Source organism: Alosa alosa, chromosome 5 (genome assembly GCF_017589495.1).
Source record: "Alosa alosa isolate M-15738 ecotype Scorff River chromosome 5, AALO_Geno_1.1, whole genome shotgun sequence".
In the NCBI taxonomy this organism is placed as follows: Eukaryota; Metazoa; Chordata; class Actinopteri; order Clupeiformes; family Clupeidae; genus Alosa; species Alosa alosa.
Window position 1 is genome coordinate 7,118,316 of NC_063193.1, and position 15,842 is coordinate 7,134,157.

Below are 15,842 nucleotides of genomic sequence, written 5' to 3' on the forward strand. Positions count from 1 at the left end.
AAACAAAATGATCATCCAATGAAATGATATTTACCCGGAAGTGACTAATCTGTTGACCTCAAAACTTGTTGACAGCCGACTGACGAGTTTGCAGTTGTAGAAGTTATATAAATTACTTACCAGCTGGAATAATCTTTTAATGGCGCACCCGCTTATTTAATCGTATATTGACAAATTTCGTGAAGTTTAAATGCCGTTGGTAGTAGCACAAACAGACTGGAATTAATGCATGTTAGCAAGCCATTTATGATAGCTAGCTAACGTTAGCCGCTAGTTAGAAATTGGCGCTGCAAGTCTGTGGCCAGTGGCCACATCAGATTGGTAGAATTAGCTTTGCTGCTATTATAGTAGCAGCTACTCCACGTTTGTTATGGAACGCATGGTAGGGAATTATATCTAATCACAGGCATGTGTTTAATCTCTATCACTATTTCCGCTAGTCTTGAAGTTTTAGAAGCCGTCCACACAAACTGGAGCTAACTTCAACGTTTTGCAATGGCATGGAAATCAAGGACTCGCAGCTTGCAGGTTTTTGACACGGAGTTGAGTGCTGATACGGTTGAATGGTGTCCTGTTCCCCAATGGCATCACATTCTGGCATGTGGGACCTACCAGCTACAGAAGAGCCAAGATGGGGTAAGCACGTTTTAAAAAGTTAAACATTCTGGCATGCCTCGCCATCATAATCGTGACACATGTGGAGTTGTTTTTCTAATATCAATTTCGCATTTGTTGTGTTTTTAAGGCAGTTGAAGAGTCGGACACGCCAAATAGGATCGGCCGATTATATGTGTTCCGTTATCAACAACAAGGGGCATTGTGTCCTCCTTTGACTGAACTTCAGCGCATTGACACACCCGCCATACTAGATGTAAAATGGTAAGTGATCTTACTGTCCTCAGGAAATGGTATAGTTGTGGGAGTTGTTGTGGATGAATGTAAGCTGATATTGTAATGTCATCAGGTGTCATGTTCCAGTGTCAGGACAACCACTTTTGGGCATGGCTACAGCCACAGGGGAACTACAGCTGCACTCGCTGCAGGACACACAGGTGAGAGGGCAACGTGTATTTCACTAGGCCTGCAGTGAATTCAGTTCTGCACTGAATGTAACCCGGGCCTGTTAGGCTAACATACCTCATCATGCCTAAGTGGCTTAGGACTTGTTTTTCTCATGACACTGTCTTTAGTAGGATGGCCTTTGTGTTCTGGATAAAGTGTCAAGCACAGAGCTTGGCCCTGAAAGGCTAGCACTCTCCTTGGACTGGTCTACAGGGAGAGGTGACAGGTTAGTGATCATGTTTTTAATACATTTTGCCTTACACATTAGAGTGGCCAAGGCTCTTTTTTTATCGTCAGGTCACATGCAGTGTGATATTTGTGTGTGTATTAATGCAACATAGCATATCGTCATGTCTGAATGCATTTATCGTCTTTGTCTCCATAGTAGTGCAATCCGTGTGGTGTCCAGTGACTCTAAAGGCTGTGTTAATGTGCTGGGTCTGACCGAGACGAGCCTGACTGCTCTGTCGCAGTGGAAAGCTCATGACTTTGAAGCTTGGATAGCAGCCTTCAGCTACTGGGACACACAGATCATTTACTCTGGTGAGAATGACTGACTTATTTGTTGTTCTCATCTGATCACTCCCTTCATGTGCTGTCTCCATAGTTGTCTTTCACTTGTGAGATGTGGCACATTAGGCAATGGTGTGATATACTGACGGTGGTTAGCAGAGGAACACCCCTCCCTACCCTCTCTGCACAGTGCATGGGAATGGAAGCCCTTGAACGACTTGGGTAATGTTTATGGTATTTCATCACCAACCTCTGTCTGTCTCTGTCTGTCTGTCTGTCTGTCTGTCTGTTTTCATCTGTCTGGAATGTGCCAGGTGGGGATGATTGCAAACTGAAAGGCTGGGATCTTAGGATAGGTCCCTCCTGTCCCACCTTCAGCAGCAAGAGGTGAGACGTGCATTTTGGCCTCTGCTCTCATAGGTCAAAATGCATTTTCTGTCAGACACCTGACTAGGATGTTGTAGCTCCTCAGGGATATCAATGGACTGTGCTTGCTCACAAAGACTTTGTCAGTTTGAATTAATAGTCTCATTGACAAGTTTGAATGATTTGCTTTTGTTTGTTGTGCGGCTGCACCACACCTTAACTCTGGTTCCTGGAGTTGACCAGCAGATGGAGACATTGAACATGTTGTATTCCATTTTGGTTCTGCTTGTTGTTGCTTATTGAAAAATTGACTATCGGGTTTCCACCCCAATACACAGGCTGTGAAATATTTGTCATAATAATGAGTTGATAAGTGTAGATAATATACCTTTAAAATATGTACTGTTTAATATTAGTTTATTTAGATTAGTATTTCCAAGTGCAATCTGATTGACAGTCAGGCAGCCGTTCTGATTCTACTTTATTTCACCCCATGCCACATATCAGTGTTGATCTGCATGTGATATATTGCCATCATGCAATATTTGTACATTTGCTATTTTGCAGTACTTCCAAATAATTTCTATGTTCATGACATTCCAGCAGTTTTGTGCTGCCCTCACTCACCGTTTCAATTTTTTCCTCAGTCACTCCATGGGCGTGTGTAGCATTCACAGCAGCCCTCACCGGGAACACATCCTAGCGACGGGCAGGTAATCACCTTTCAGTAAGAATTCGCTCTGCCAGCTAGAGCTCATTCTCTGTGCTCTGTGCATCTCTTGAGTGTCGTTCATTGCCCTGTCCTGTGTCCAGTTACGACGAGCACGTGCTGCTGTGGGATGGGCGAAACATGCGGCGGCCTCTCAGTGAAAGTGCCATGGGGGGAGGGGTGTGGCGTCTGAAGTGGCATCCTACCCACGAGCACCTGTTGCTGGCAGCCTGCATGCACAATGACTTCCACATACTCCACTGCCAGGAGGCTATGGGTAACTATCTAGTAACTAATCTGTCCAGCCAGTCATGGTTAATGATCCACATTATGTTATTAGTCTCGGTGAATGCAGGCATTTTAGGTAGGGTATGTAAATATATAATATAAGGCAAGCTTCATTTTAAGGACAACGATTCATTAGACATTTGACTTCAATGAGCTGTAGGCATTTAGAGGAATTAGGGCTTCTAAATTGGTTTAAAGTTTGTTTTTGTTTTCCCCTCTTGTAGAGGGCAGTGAAGGACCTTGTCCCATCTTGGCCTCCTATATCCTACACAACTCCCTTGCCTATGGGGCAGACTGGTCCCGCGTGTCTCTGGACAGCCCTCCTCCGGCCTCCCCTCAGGGGTCGAGAGAACCCAGCCGGCCCCAGCCAGAGGTGGGGGGCCACCTCAGGATCCAGTATGAGTCCCCCACGGCCAGCTTCGACACCTCCCTAGAGGACGAGATGGGCCGCTACATCCCCGAGCCCTCTCCCCAGCCAGACCCTCGCTCGATTGCGGCCCCCACACCAGCGCTGGACTCTCCCTCGGTCTCCTGCCTGCTGGCCAGCTGCTCTTTCTACGACCACATGCTGCACGTGTGGCGCTGGGACTGGAGCCCAAAGGAGGCCGAGGCAGGTCAGGACCAGGCTATCGGTGACAGCGCAGCCGCAGCACTGTGAGACGCAACCACAAACAGTCACAGTTGACTTCCTATTCATCAGAACTGATGCAAAGAGGCGTCGATGTGTCAAACGTTTTACATCAGGGTAGACGAGGAGCAAAGCTGACAAATGAAGGGTACTGTCAGCATTGCTGTGAGCCACAAAAAAATGAAGGTGGTCAACATTGCATATGTACAAATGAAAATTCTAGTCTCCCTGGTCATCTCAGACACTGTAGCCTATAGACGGGCTTCCCGTTTACCAATAAAACTAGATGCATGCGCAGCCTCGGGGCAGAAGACGCTCAGTGGCCGGACACGTTATAAACTTAACCTAATAGTCGGCTGCTGTAAGGCTTTTTTGTATACCCATGCTGTCTCAATGATGACACCTCATGTCAGAGTTTATTTCAGAATTTGGCAGTTTGTCATGTTATTAATATAACATAATTCTTTGGCGTTTTTGGCAAAGATATGCATTTCAGGGCTCTCTAACCATCACTGTTTTGATTGGTGCGTTTTCAGCACAAAAACTCCTTGTAATCTTTTCGTGGATATCACTGCCCTATGCTTTCCTATGGTGCTTTCTGCCTCGGAGTTGTGCAAACATTTTTTTTAAGGTGACGTTGCATAGAAATCCATGTATTAGGTGCATTATGGAAAAATTGAACATGAAGTTCTCAAAACTAATCTTGATTGGCTTCCCCCAAGGCAGTGCTGGAATGCACACAAAGGGGGAAAGTAGGGAGGACACTGAGGGAAAGGGTTGTGTATTTGTTGAGCTTGAGTTTTTTTCTAAACGATAACCTTCCCCCAGTAATCACCAATACCTTTAAAAGCATGTTTATTCCCAAATTAATGAATGTACACTTTCAAGAATTTGTCAGTGCTCTTATAGATTCTAGATTTTTTTTTTCATCCCATATGCAAACTTTTCATAATGATGCCCAACGCAATGTGGAGAAGGACAAGTGCATGTTTCAAATTGATGAGGCGGCACTAAAAACAACATACACAGATTACTTGAAAATGCACCAGCAATGTCTACCTATTTATTCTATCAACCAGTTTGTTTTTGCAAACATAAACAACCTTTTTTTTTTTTTTAAACATAAAAAAAAGTCTGTATTTTCAAGACTGTCCAGGCAATAAATGTTTTTAGCATTGTACTCCATTTACAAATCTTTGATTACTTCAGCATTTTGTATCAACATCCAGGGAAACTGTTATATGAATATTTTATTTAATTGGTACACTGAACCCAAGAGACACATTTATGGTATTTTCACAAAATGTTACACATAAATCAGCACAAGCGTTTATCAGTTGAATGCATGTTACATTATAATATCCACAGCAATCTCACCATACCACAGATGTCCAACACCCATATGAATTGCTAAGCACTGTTGATTTTATGTGTGGAAGTTGCTTCTGGTCTAGTTCATACTTGTCACTGTTAACGCACAAAGTTTTTGGGATACAGTTTGAACAGTTTTCCTTCCTGTTTGGGGTCAAGACCGTATTTCTCCAGGTTGTCCATATCAAATGTACCCTCTTCAATATCCTTTTTAATTTGTGGGGCAACAGTCTGACTGAAGAGTGTCTTGGGTGTGAGAACAGGCTCTGTTCCTTCCGGGGCACGATAGGACACATAAGGCCTGAGTTTAAACCCCTCCAGGGAAGGCACTACAAACTCTGGAATCATCTCCTTCACAGAAACAAACTTCCCGCTGCAGGTCAAACGGCCTGCTGGTCTAGCCCCTCTCCCTTTGTAGTTGGACCTTGGGCCACGCTTGCTGGTGAAAGCAGACATTCGATCTGCTCCTCTTATCAGCCCACGTGTCAGTGTTGACAGCAACCCCATCTTTGCAGAGTTTCTGTCAAAGTCACAGTGACACAACCTGTTGCAGTGGCAGGGAGACAGAAGAGAAAAGGACACATTGGTAAAGTTGCAGAAGGCATGATTAGTACTAAATCTGAGAATCAGCAAACTGGTGTTTTTACTTCTTTCATAGTTGTCTTGAGTAATATTATGCTATTTGACCAAGTATAACCTGGCACAGAAAGAGATGGCTTTCTTGACGCTATCCCATTTCCTTCGTGCCTTGCTTAAATTACTTATTGAATACCCATCAATTTGAAGGACTTGCAGCCTGACAGTAAATATGCATTCACTTGTTTGCCTTTTTTTTTTTTTCATTTCACGTAAATGTAAGCAAATGCGATAACACCCGAATATTGTGGAACACTTCTGCGTTCTTTGGCATCATTAAGCCTGAAACTAACACAGCACAAAAAAAAAGTCAACCAGCACAATACCCTGACAGTCGCTTGTTGGACAGACTAACTAACAGCAACACACAAAAGTGACCATGTGAGTTTTGTGTGTGTAAACCAATTTGTTTAACACACACATTACAGTCTTTCAATGGAAAACTACGTTAATGTTGTTAATGGAATTAACATTAGCTAGCAAGCACTATGGCCATCACATCGCTAGCTAACAGGCTAACCTTCTTGATTACGCAATAATTAGTGGCCAAATAATTGCAGGAATCACAACAGTTATCAGAACTTCCTAGTTTAATTCATCTTTGTTTTGCTTCATGCGCTGGTATGGTAAATGTGACATGTCAAATGATACAACTAACAATAACGTTAGCTAGCAGGGTAGCCTAATGGTAACGTTTGATCATTTCTCCTAAGTTAACATTACATTAGACCCAGCCACACATAAAGTTTAACAAGCTAAATACTGTGCGATATATGTCCGGTGAAACATAAGAAATATTGACAGAATAACCTTTGTTCAAAATCCAACACAAGATCAAAAACAATGTTGCTCACCTTGACCAGCATGCTAGAAGACGAATAATTCGGCATCTGAGTAAAGCTGCCTGGGATTGGGCAAAACCAATTGGCACTAGCCAATAGTAAGTGTAAATGCTCAGTAAAGTGAATGTGTGTCCCACATACGTTCGCACACATCCAAAAAGACAGCCTGAATGGGTGAAGTGCCAAGACTGAGATACGGAGGCGATTTAAAAGATTATTAGAGTAAGTAGACCCTTTCAATCAGACGATCGCAGATAATCAGAGTGTGTTTTCTGCATTCTGATCTGGTGATTTCAGTGACACTTGTGTTAAAGGATTCGTTGGCATAGGCTTCTCTGGAAGTGTTGCAAAACAACCAGCCGAACTATTATGCACTTCTTCGAGTACCCCTTATAAGCTGAACTTCGCGTGAGCTCAACTTTTCACACCCGGTTGTCTCTGCTCAACTTTTTGTGTGTGTGTGTGTGTGTGTGTGTTGCTCAATTTTGTTTTGTGTGTGTGTGTGTGTGTGTGTGTGGTATGGTATAGTATGTTGCTATGTAGCCTAATAGCCAACCTCCAAATAACTGACTCTGAAGAACTAAGTCTATAGCCTTGGGGCTGTCCGTGGTTAATTTGGTGAGCTGACAGTGGCAGTGTTATGGACTGTGGTTTCTGTAACAGATTGCTGTGAGTGCCTTGTTACACAAGGCATGGACAGGAGAGCTACTGTCAGTCACTCTGCCACTCCGTGATCATATCATATCAACTTTCTGATATGCATATGCCCATGCAATAATAACGGAGTAATAATTATGGGTGTTTACCTTACCCAGTTCAATGTGTGCAGGATTTTAAACAGACTCACCCAGTTCCAGTTCTTTCTTTTTATCAGTTTTGTTTGCTCACGAGCTTTTTGTCATGAGGACCGTGAGTGCAAGTGTAACATTAATCTACACACTTTTCTTTTAATCATACAAAATGACCAGGCTATAGGCTAATTGCAGTTGCCTGAATGAGATGTGTCAAAAAAAAAAAAAATATAAAATAAACCATGATCGTCTCATCAGAGAATTTGTGAATTTGGAAGACTTTGTTTTGGAATCTCCTATTGTTCTGTGACCATAGGAACCTCATAAATTCAGCAAAGCTCCGCTTTAACCCTTTCTGATTTCAGCATTTAAGCAGATGTTTTAATCTAGTTAAGGAGTCATCATGAGGTCCTGTGGAGTCATGGATATCTTACAGTCATGGAACCTGGTAGAATCTGGTGTGTCAATCATGACCTAATTTCATTGATCACCATGCAACAGGAAAACGCCACTGCAAACGTACTAATGATAACGTTTGCTCATAGTATCATTAGCTGCTATTAACGTTAACTTACGTTAACTTAATATTACAACAGCTTATGCTCCAAACTGGTATTGTCATTTATATTTTAGTTATCCCTTATGTTTATACATGTTGTTTCTGAATAGCCTAGTATCTTCCTGAATTGAGCTGTCACTTGCTAACTTTAATCATTAATTTGATTGGTTAATGTTAGCATTTATGATATTTAGCACACGTGTTACTGTTGACATTATGCCATTGCTAACATGCCTTCACAAAGAGGTATATCCTACTATTTGGCCTTCATGACAATGTGCGTGTAACTGTAACTCAGTTGAAATATACTGTCACCAATTGCTGAGTCAGATGGTGTGTTCAAAAACGTCTAGCCATATTTTTCAGACAGATTACATACGTAGCCTACGGTACAAATTGGCTGTATTATGCACATTGACAGTGAGTCCAGCATTCCAGTCAGGCTTGGAATTTCACCATTTGGCCTTCAGTTGGGCATATTTGGTGGGGGGCACAAAGGCCACATGCCAGGGCACCAAGGCCAAAGTTAACTATACAGTAGTAGCATATAAAAATGATCAAAGTTGTATTTAGCCTATTCACTGCAGTAGACCTGCATCACTGTATGAAACATTACAAAAACATGAAACATGACATATTACATAACTGTAAATCATCTGATCATCTAATAATTACAGATATCTAGGCTATATATAACATTTATTTTATATTTGGCCTGCTATGAAATCATGTATTGAACAATTTAAGCACAGCTCAGCTTTAAGAAACTCAAATAGCCTAGATGCATGCTTAGCATTTTGTGATCATTAAGGCTAGGCCTACTTTCACAAACTCTGCTGTCCTCTGATTTACCAATATCTAGGCGATATTTGTAACATTTAGTTGGTATTTGGCCCGTTATGAAATCATGTGGAACAATTTAAAACTTAAAGCCCAAATTTGGAGACATCCATGCATGTCGAAATTTACTGCAAATTCAAAACTGGATTACTCTGGAACAGCTAACTGTACAGGTGACTGCCTGGGTTCGTGAAGTATTCCACCGAGATGATATAGGGAGATCATGGACGCAAAACCTTCAGTAGAATGTATGATTAAATTGAATTATATTATTTACTTTTCTCGCGAACCGTTCAACACAGCAATTATCGGCTTACATCGTTTAAAAGCTGAGAAAAAGCTCTTTCATGTGACACTTGTGATGTCTGTGTGATGATGAGTAGGCTAGGCTACTTCACGAGTAGTTCAACTGAGAAGAATGGGTGAATTTGGACGCACTTTCTTTCTTGCGCTGTCACTTTTTCCACTGCGTAAAATACTAAATTCATTTGCGCTGTGAATGCTAAGATTATTTTGACAGGCCACAGGCTAAATAAAAATAGCTATTAGTAGGAGGCAAAGCAGAATATTAAAAGAAGGGGGCACCAAGGCCACCGTGGCCTGTAAACCTCTGATTTTCAAAGGGGCATCACGGCCAACGCAAGGGGCTACGACGGCCATGCATGAAAAAATTCAACGTAAAAATTCCTACCCTAATTCCAGTTATTGAAAACAATGGCCAATCAATATGCATTCGAATTGCTGCTGGTTTGAAGTATTTATCATTTCAATATTTTATTAGACAGCACATTTTATTTACACACACAGTAGGCTTAAATCATAAGATTGTGTAGGCTTATGCTATATGTGGGCAAACATACTGGCTACTCAGCATTGGAAGCACTGTGGGTCATACTGTAATTAAATTGGTTGTACTAGCTGTGTTGGCATTATTACCCTTTACTGATGCTTTGTTGTTGTTTTTGCAAACATCTGGTACTGGAGTTTTCATGGCATTGAATCCTGCCTACCACCTGCCATCTGTAGCACGTCTTAATACTGTGTTTGCTTGCCTGTTGCGTCTTGGTAGCTTTGGGCAGGATAGTGCTCATTGTATTAATGAGTAGCCTATCTGTAGTCCAAGAGTCATCAGAATTACTCACATTCCTGTGTAATCTTATGGAAAGAAAAGAGATAGTCTACTCTGTACAAAGCTATTTTTCATCTGGACACTAGACAGTATGGTTATGTGGTGGTAAGTTGTCTGTCTATCAGTGTCACCACACATGTGATGTGGTGTCATGTCACTATTCTTTGTTATTTTGTCATGTTGAAGAAGTATCCCACAAGGTGAGCTCGTTGCTAGTAATCACAAACTTGTATCAGTGAATTTTAAGATGTTTCAATCTTTTTTTTTTCTTTTCTTAGAAATGGAGGATGACACACTGGAGGAGGATAGCTGCAGCATTTACCCGGTGAGTTCAGAACGACACCAGATACGCGAGCCGCAAGGTTTGCTGGCCAAGCCCGTGTGTGGGAGTAGACTTGTGGGAGTGTGGTCATACTTCATGTGATGGTTTGTGTTATGTCTTCAGGCGGTGCTGCCCACTGGAACTGAAATCCGAGCCCGGGTACATCGCTTTGTGGAGGAACAGATGCAGGCCACTATGGTATATCAGTTGATCGCAAAAAACATGTTGGAATGTTCAATAACCATCCCCATACACACAATGAACACAAAATAGAGCCTTAACAAAAATGTAACCTTCACAAAAGCCCACATACAGTACATACTTTATCAAACATTTTTTATCTTACTGAGAGGCTGACATTGGCTGATGTCTGTGTTCCCCAGTGGACTGGTGCTCTACTTGGGGCTGCAGTGGTCATCTCCGCCATTGGCATAATCGTGTGTTTACTGTACAGAAGACGGAAGGCTCGTGAGTGCCCCACTGCTGCTTTTACATGAATGTATTTCATCAATGCTAATCTTGAATTTCCCCTTGAGGATCAATAAAGTATCTATCTATCTATCTATCTATCTTAAATACGTTGTAGGCTTACAGTATATTGGCTTCAGCAGTTTACTGGTGAAGAACTGTTGTTTTCACAATAGCACTTCATAATTACTTTTTCCTTTTAACTGAAATGTATCTCTTTTAGTTAGTTTGCTTTTAAAACAGCTTTTCATGCACACATAGCTTAATCATTATTTCAATGCACTGTGCAGAGCAAGAGCAAGCAGGAGTGCCTCATTATCGCTTCAGGAAAAGAGACAAAGTGCTTTTCTATGGCCGTAAGATTATGAGACAAGTAAGCCTGGCTGATTGTTCTATTTATCTGTCATTCTGTTGTTATTTTATTGTATGCTTTTGATATTGTAAAATAAATTCCCTTAAGGATTACAAGCCTGGTTCATCCAGAGACCAAAGTTGGGTTTCATGAAGCATTCAATCCCTCTTCATGCTAGTGGACCACAATTTAGTTTTTGTCCGTTTTTGCTCTGGCTCATGCAGGTGCAGACTCTGTCCTCTCCTCCCTCCAATGATCCAGTGTCCCGACAGCGCACTCGCAAGAGAACCAAAGTCCTTTCGATAGCACGCAAGTGTGTAAATGAGAAGCTGTTTCTTGTGAACAGTATTGTGTGAAATATTGTGTGTGAGAAATACTGTATGTGGAATGTATGTGTGGGTCATGCATTGACCCGTGTGTCTTGCGCTCCTCCTGTCCATCTGTGTCCCCCCAGGTTTCTGCGTATCCGCAGTGCGCCCCCAACCCTTCAGCCCAAAGAGCCTCCTCCCTCGGTTCTGGAGGCTGACCTAACTGAGTTTGACGTCCAGAACTCTCACCTGCCCTCCGAGGTCCTGTACATGCTCAAGAACGTCAGGTGCGGGTCACCCCCATATCCTCCTTTATGTCTCTCTCCCTCTCTCAAGGCCCCTTCCAGCACTTGTATTTTTGTCTCAGGGGCCTCCAAGACAATGGCCTGATATAGCAATAGCATTGCCTGGGTGTTGCATCATGTCCTGCATTGTCCTGCTATGCCCCACCTCTGCAGGCTTCTGGGTCACTTTGAAAAGCCTCTGTTCCTGGAGCTGTGCCGCCACATGGTGTTCGTGGAGCTGCAGCAGGGGGAGGGCCTCTTCCGGCCCGGCGACATGGACGACAGCATCTACGTGGTGCAGACTGGACGCCTGGAGCTGCACATCCACGAGACCGTAAGACAGACTCAAATCCTGATCACCCCATAAACGTAAGATCGAGTAAGTCATCATGTCATGTGTACTTCTAGAGAACCTATAGAGCAACAAAAAGTAAAAAAGGCAACAAGGTATTTTACATAAAGCATACAATAAATAATAAGCTTGTGAACATGAGTAAAATTGTAAGGCATACAAATACCCCATAAAAAGAAAGGAGGAAAAAAACTTTACAAACTGAGAGCAGCCGTAGAGCATCACAGGACATATGGCTGCTATATGGCATGTCATGATGACCTTTGACCTGTTGAAGCCCTGCCAAAAACAGTGGATGATAATAATAGGGAAAGACAGAGAGAGTGCCAAAGAGACAGACTGACTGTGTGTCCTTTCTCATCAACAGGATGGCACAGATCCGGTGGTGAAGGTGGTCCTGCCAGGAGACAGCGTCCACAGCCTGCTCAGCATCCTGGACGTCATCACCGTAAGCAGCCTGCCTTAATGTCGGCCACCTCTGACAATGTCATAGACTGCATTTAAATGCGCTTCAGTATCCCAGATATGAGGCTTATCCCGATGTTGATCATGCTTACATGATAAACACTGTTTCAATAACTGTGTGCAGTGTTTTATTGTGGTGTTTTCGCCAAAGATTCTAGAGAGCTCTCTACTTTATCTCAGTTTCTTTTGGAGCACTTCAGGTAGCATAGTCGGTTCTCTCAAAACCAGGATATGGGCTTATTAGGGGTTGTGAAAATCGGGATATGATGTGCAAGCACAAAATTGGAAAACGTATAAATCAGTGTCTCCCATACATTGATTTAATTTTGACGGCCCACCACAATGAACATTGACCACCACACAATGATTTTCTATGTTGTACTATTTAAATGGGATGAAATCTTCGTTTCATCTTTCTATCTCTCTCTAATTAAGTTATAGGAAGCAGTATCCCTACACTAACGTTAAAATACTGTTGGGTTGTCGAGGTTTGCACACTATAATATTAAAGCTACTTGTCAATATTTACTTCTTGTGCAAGGCAAGTATAACTATAGGCTATTCATTGTATTGACTCCAACACAGAATGTTTGCTCAACATCCCCCACCTACCACCACAAATACAATTAAAATAAAGGAAACACTGTAAATCCAACAATAACTGGGATACTCAAGGTCCATATATACACATTCCTAGTTAGCGTTAACACCTTAAAGGAAAACTCCGGCGATTATTCACATTGCATGATTTTAAAGATGCCCCCAGAGTGTAGCACTGTAGCTGCCTGGCTGCTCTAGCTTTTGGCTGCAGCAACTCGAGCTAAAAATGGCCTGAGCTCTCCTTTGAGTGCTTTAGTCTCTCTCTGAGCTCCTATTCTTTTCTCTTGTCCCGTACAGGGCCACGCTGCCCCTTACAAAACAGTGTCTGCCCGAGCTGCTGCTCCCTCCACCATCCTGCGATTGCCTGCGTCCGCCTTCATCTCCGTCTTTGAGAAATACCCAGAGACTCTGGTCCGAGTCATTCAGGTACTGTTGGAGTATGGTCACACCTCAGTGCTGCTGGTGTCTTTCTATGGACCCTATGGAGTTACGGGCTGTTCTGGAGTCAAAGTTGTACTTAGCTGAGTCAAACTTGGCACTGAGGCCCCCTCTGCTTTGGTTACTGTGCATATACATGAGGTCGTTTGGCTGACGATTGATCCTAAGCAACCTGCGACCTGCATTGAAAGAGCGCATTTGTCAATACATCTGCTCCGTGAGCTTAACCCATGACTGCGGAATTCCTGCTATCCATGGAAGCACACAAGGGCACATTGCTTAATGAATGCATGAGCATAATGGAATTTGTCCTGCCTAATTGATTGGAGGCAACGGAGTTCTCAAAGTTGTACAAAGCCCATTGCAGTGCACAGTGAAGGTTTTTTAATTAAGGAGAGACTTTTAATTAAGCTGTGTCGGAGACGGCATCCCTTGTAATCACAGTGCCTGATGTAATTAGCAGTAGCTAAAGCAGTAGTAGTTCACCACAGGCACAAGGAACATGAGGCTTTAAAATCTGACCTCAGACCCTGTCCAGTCTACTAACCTTATGCCCGAATGTGGCCAGTAGTAATGGTCAGTGGTCAATCACTGTGTTGTTATTCTGTTGTGTGTTGTGTTGTTCCAACGTGTTTACATACTTCAGTAATCCTAATTGTTCCCTTGGCGTATGTCCAGATCATCATGGTGCGCCTGCAAAGGGTGACGTTCTTGGCTCTGCACAACTACCTGGGCCTGACCCAGGAGCTGTTCAACCCAGTATGTACTCACATATATTCCACACATACTGTATACCTTGAGAGTTATTGCTAATGTAACTACTAGACATATTGCATGTTGACAGTTTATAATTAGTAAGATAACATAGTTGCTCTCCCTTCTGAGTGATGATGGCTGACTTGTCCCTTGCAGGAGAGCCAGGCCATCCCGCTGGAGTCGGTGGCCAGTGTGCTGGGGGAGGCCCTTCCGGGCAGGGGCCTGCGTAGGCAGTCACAGACCCCCAGCGCAGACGAGATAGCCATGAGAGAGAGGGTGGCCACCAAGCCTGCGGATCCACCCAACGACACAGGTGTCAGGAGCAGAAATTGTCTGCAAATTGTCATTGCAGCCATGTCTAGGGCATTCAGGTCAAATGATAGATAAAGCATAGAGCAAACATAGAGTGTGTGTGTGTGTGTGTGTGTGTGTGTGTGTGCCTGCCTGTGTTTAGGTGCCCAATGCCATACTGTACTCTCTAAAAAGTAGCAGGCGGTCAAATTTGCAGACAGTTATAAGAGCAGTGATCTCTGGGACAATTTCAGTCTGTTCTTATATGTTTTTCTCTTCCTCAGAGAATGTCAAACATTCACCATCGGACAGCCCATCTTCCATGTTCAAGAAGTCTCGCTCCCGCTCCCTCTCCTCCCCTGCAGACACCTGCAACCTAGGTACACAACAGCACCATCTTCATCATCCTCACCATCCGCATTAGTGTTTATACAGACACAACCAATTGTGCTGTGTCATGTGTACATATGTTGTGGTAGGAAGGAAGACAGAACAGCAACTAATGCTCTCACGCACTAATTCATTCATTTCTAATTAATTTTATAATGTCATAATGACTTCTCCTATGCCGTCATGATGTGTGTGTGTGTGTGTGTGTGTGTGTGTGTGTGTGTGTGTGTGTGTGTGTTTGCACAACAGAGGCAGCTGTTGACAGCAACAAAGTGTTTGAACGTCCCATACTGGTAAAGGAGGATTCTTCTGCAAGTTCTGTCGCTAACAAGGTACAACAAACAGATATTCTACGGCTTTTTTCAATTCAAGCTTACGCTCACTTTATGTATCTTTCTCTCTCGATCCCTCCTATTGTCTACCCCATACATGCAACATGCACACACACACACACACACACACACACACACACGCAGAACGTCCGGAAGAAGAGTGTGACCATGCAGACCTCGCCCTCGGCTGTGTTCCATTACTCCACAAGCAGCCCCTCAGGCCACGTCCACCACAGCAAAATCAACATTATCTTCCAAGCGGCCAAGAAAGACCTGCTCAAGGTCATCCAGCTCCAGGTCTGCACTGGACTGCACTGTCCCTCACATCTTGCATCCACATCAGGGGGGGTACACATCCACATCCACATCAGGGGGGGTACACATCCACCTCAGGGGGGGTAAAGAGTTTTTGTCTTTGGACTTTTAAATCTGAACTGTGTTGTGTAAAAATCGTCAATTGTTTGCCCTAAGCTGTAAACAAAATTGCAAGCAACAAGGCAATAACCACAAACCTTTGCCTCTGTTTGCCAAATCTAAACACATGTGGGGCTTTAGGCTCAACACACCACATATCTCTTGTGGTAGTATAGCCCTCAGCTCATCACAAGTCAGTGAATATATGCTTTTTTATCAGTGCTTGTACTGTACTTATCAGTACTTTATCAAGACTTGTTGGTTGGGAAATGAACACCCTGTAACTTTTCATCTGCATCCACATTTGCAGTTGGACTCTGGTGCTGGTAGGGAGTG

The 15,842-nt window shown here is 43.1% G+C and overlaps 3 protein-coding genes across 4 annotated transcripts in view; 2 read left to right on the forward strand and 1 right to left on the reverse strand.

The window, feature by feature from the left end:
• Window positions 1–80: 80 nt before the first annotated feature.
• On the forward strand, window positions 81–4,751 carry dph7 (diphthamide biosynthesis 7). The gene is made up of 9 exons (XM_048242518.1): window positions 81–636; window positions 746–879; window positions 965–1,052; window positions 1,194–1,288; window positions 1,448–1,605; window positions 1,890–1,962; window positions 2,589–2,654; window positions 2,755–2,927; window positions 3,163–4,751. Exons 1-9 carry the CDS (start codon window positions 496–498, stop codon window positions 3,594–3,596), a joined length of 1,362 nt encoding a protein of 453 aa, XP_048098475.1. The 5' UTR covers window positions 81–495; the 3' UTR covers window positions 3,597–4,751.
• Window positions 4,752–4,798: 47 nt separating this feature from the next.
• Window positions 4,799–6,568, reverse strand: mrpl41 (mitochondrial ribosomal protein L41). Its single transcript, XM_048242521.1, has 2 exons — window positions 6,428–6,568; window positions 4,799–5,481 (listed from the first exon to the last, which is right to left on the reverse strand). The coding sequence occupies exon 2, from the start codon at window positions 5,442–5,444 to the stop codon at window positions 5,037–5,039; it is 408 nt and encodes a 135-aa protein (XP_048098478.1). The 5' UTR covers window positions 5,445–5,481; window positions 6,428–6,568; the 3' UTR covers window positions 4,799–5,036.
• Window positions 6,569–7,565: 997 nt separating this feature from the next.
• LOC125294125 (patatin-like phospholipase domain-containing protein 7) overlaps window positions 7,566–15,842 on the forward strand; it is a 29,996-nt gene continuing 21,719 nt past the window's right edge. For both annotated transcript variants that reach the window (XM_048242515.1, XM_048242516.1), the window contains exons 1-15: window positions 7,566–7,664; window positions 10,013–10,059; window positions 10,180–10,254; window positions 10,440–10,524; window positions 10,815–10,897; window positions 11,101–11,189; window positions 11,331–11,471; window positions 11,643–11,802; window positions 12,188–12,268; window positions 13,183–13,311; window positions 14,002–14,082; window positions 14,236–14,392; window positions 14,655–14,750; window positions 15,010–15,092; window positions 15,237–15,389. In XM_048242515.1, the coding sequence (XP_048098472.1) occupies window positions 7,610–7,664; window positions 10,013–10,059; window positions 10,180–10,254; window positions 10,440–10,524; window positions 10,815–10,897; window positions 11,101–11,189; window positions 11,331–11,471; window positions 11,643–11,802; window positions 12,188–12,268; window positions 13,183–13,311; window positions 14,002–14,082; window positions 14,236–14,392; window positions 14,655–14,750; window positions 15,010–15,092; window positions 15,237–15,389 (1,515 nt within the window). In that variant the 5' untranslated portion in view covers window positions 7,566–7,609. The remainder of the gene's footprint in view (window positions 7,665–10,012; window positions 10,060–10,179; window positions 10,255–10,439; window positions 10,525–10,814; window positions 10,898–11,100; window positions 11,190–11,330; window positions 11,472–11,642; window positions 11,803–12,187; window positions 12,269–13,182; window positions 13,312–14,001; window positions 14,083–14,235; window positions 14,393–14,654; window positions 14,751–15,009; window positions 15,093–15,236; window positions 15,390–15,842) is intronic.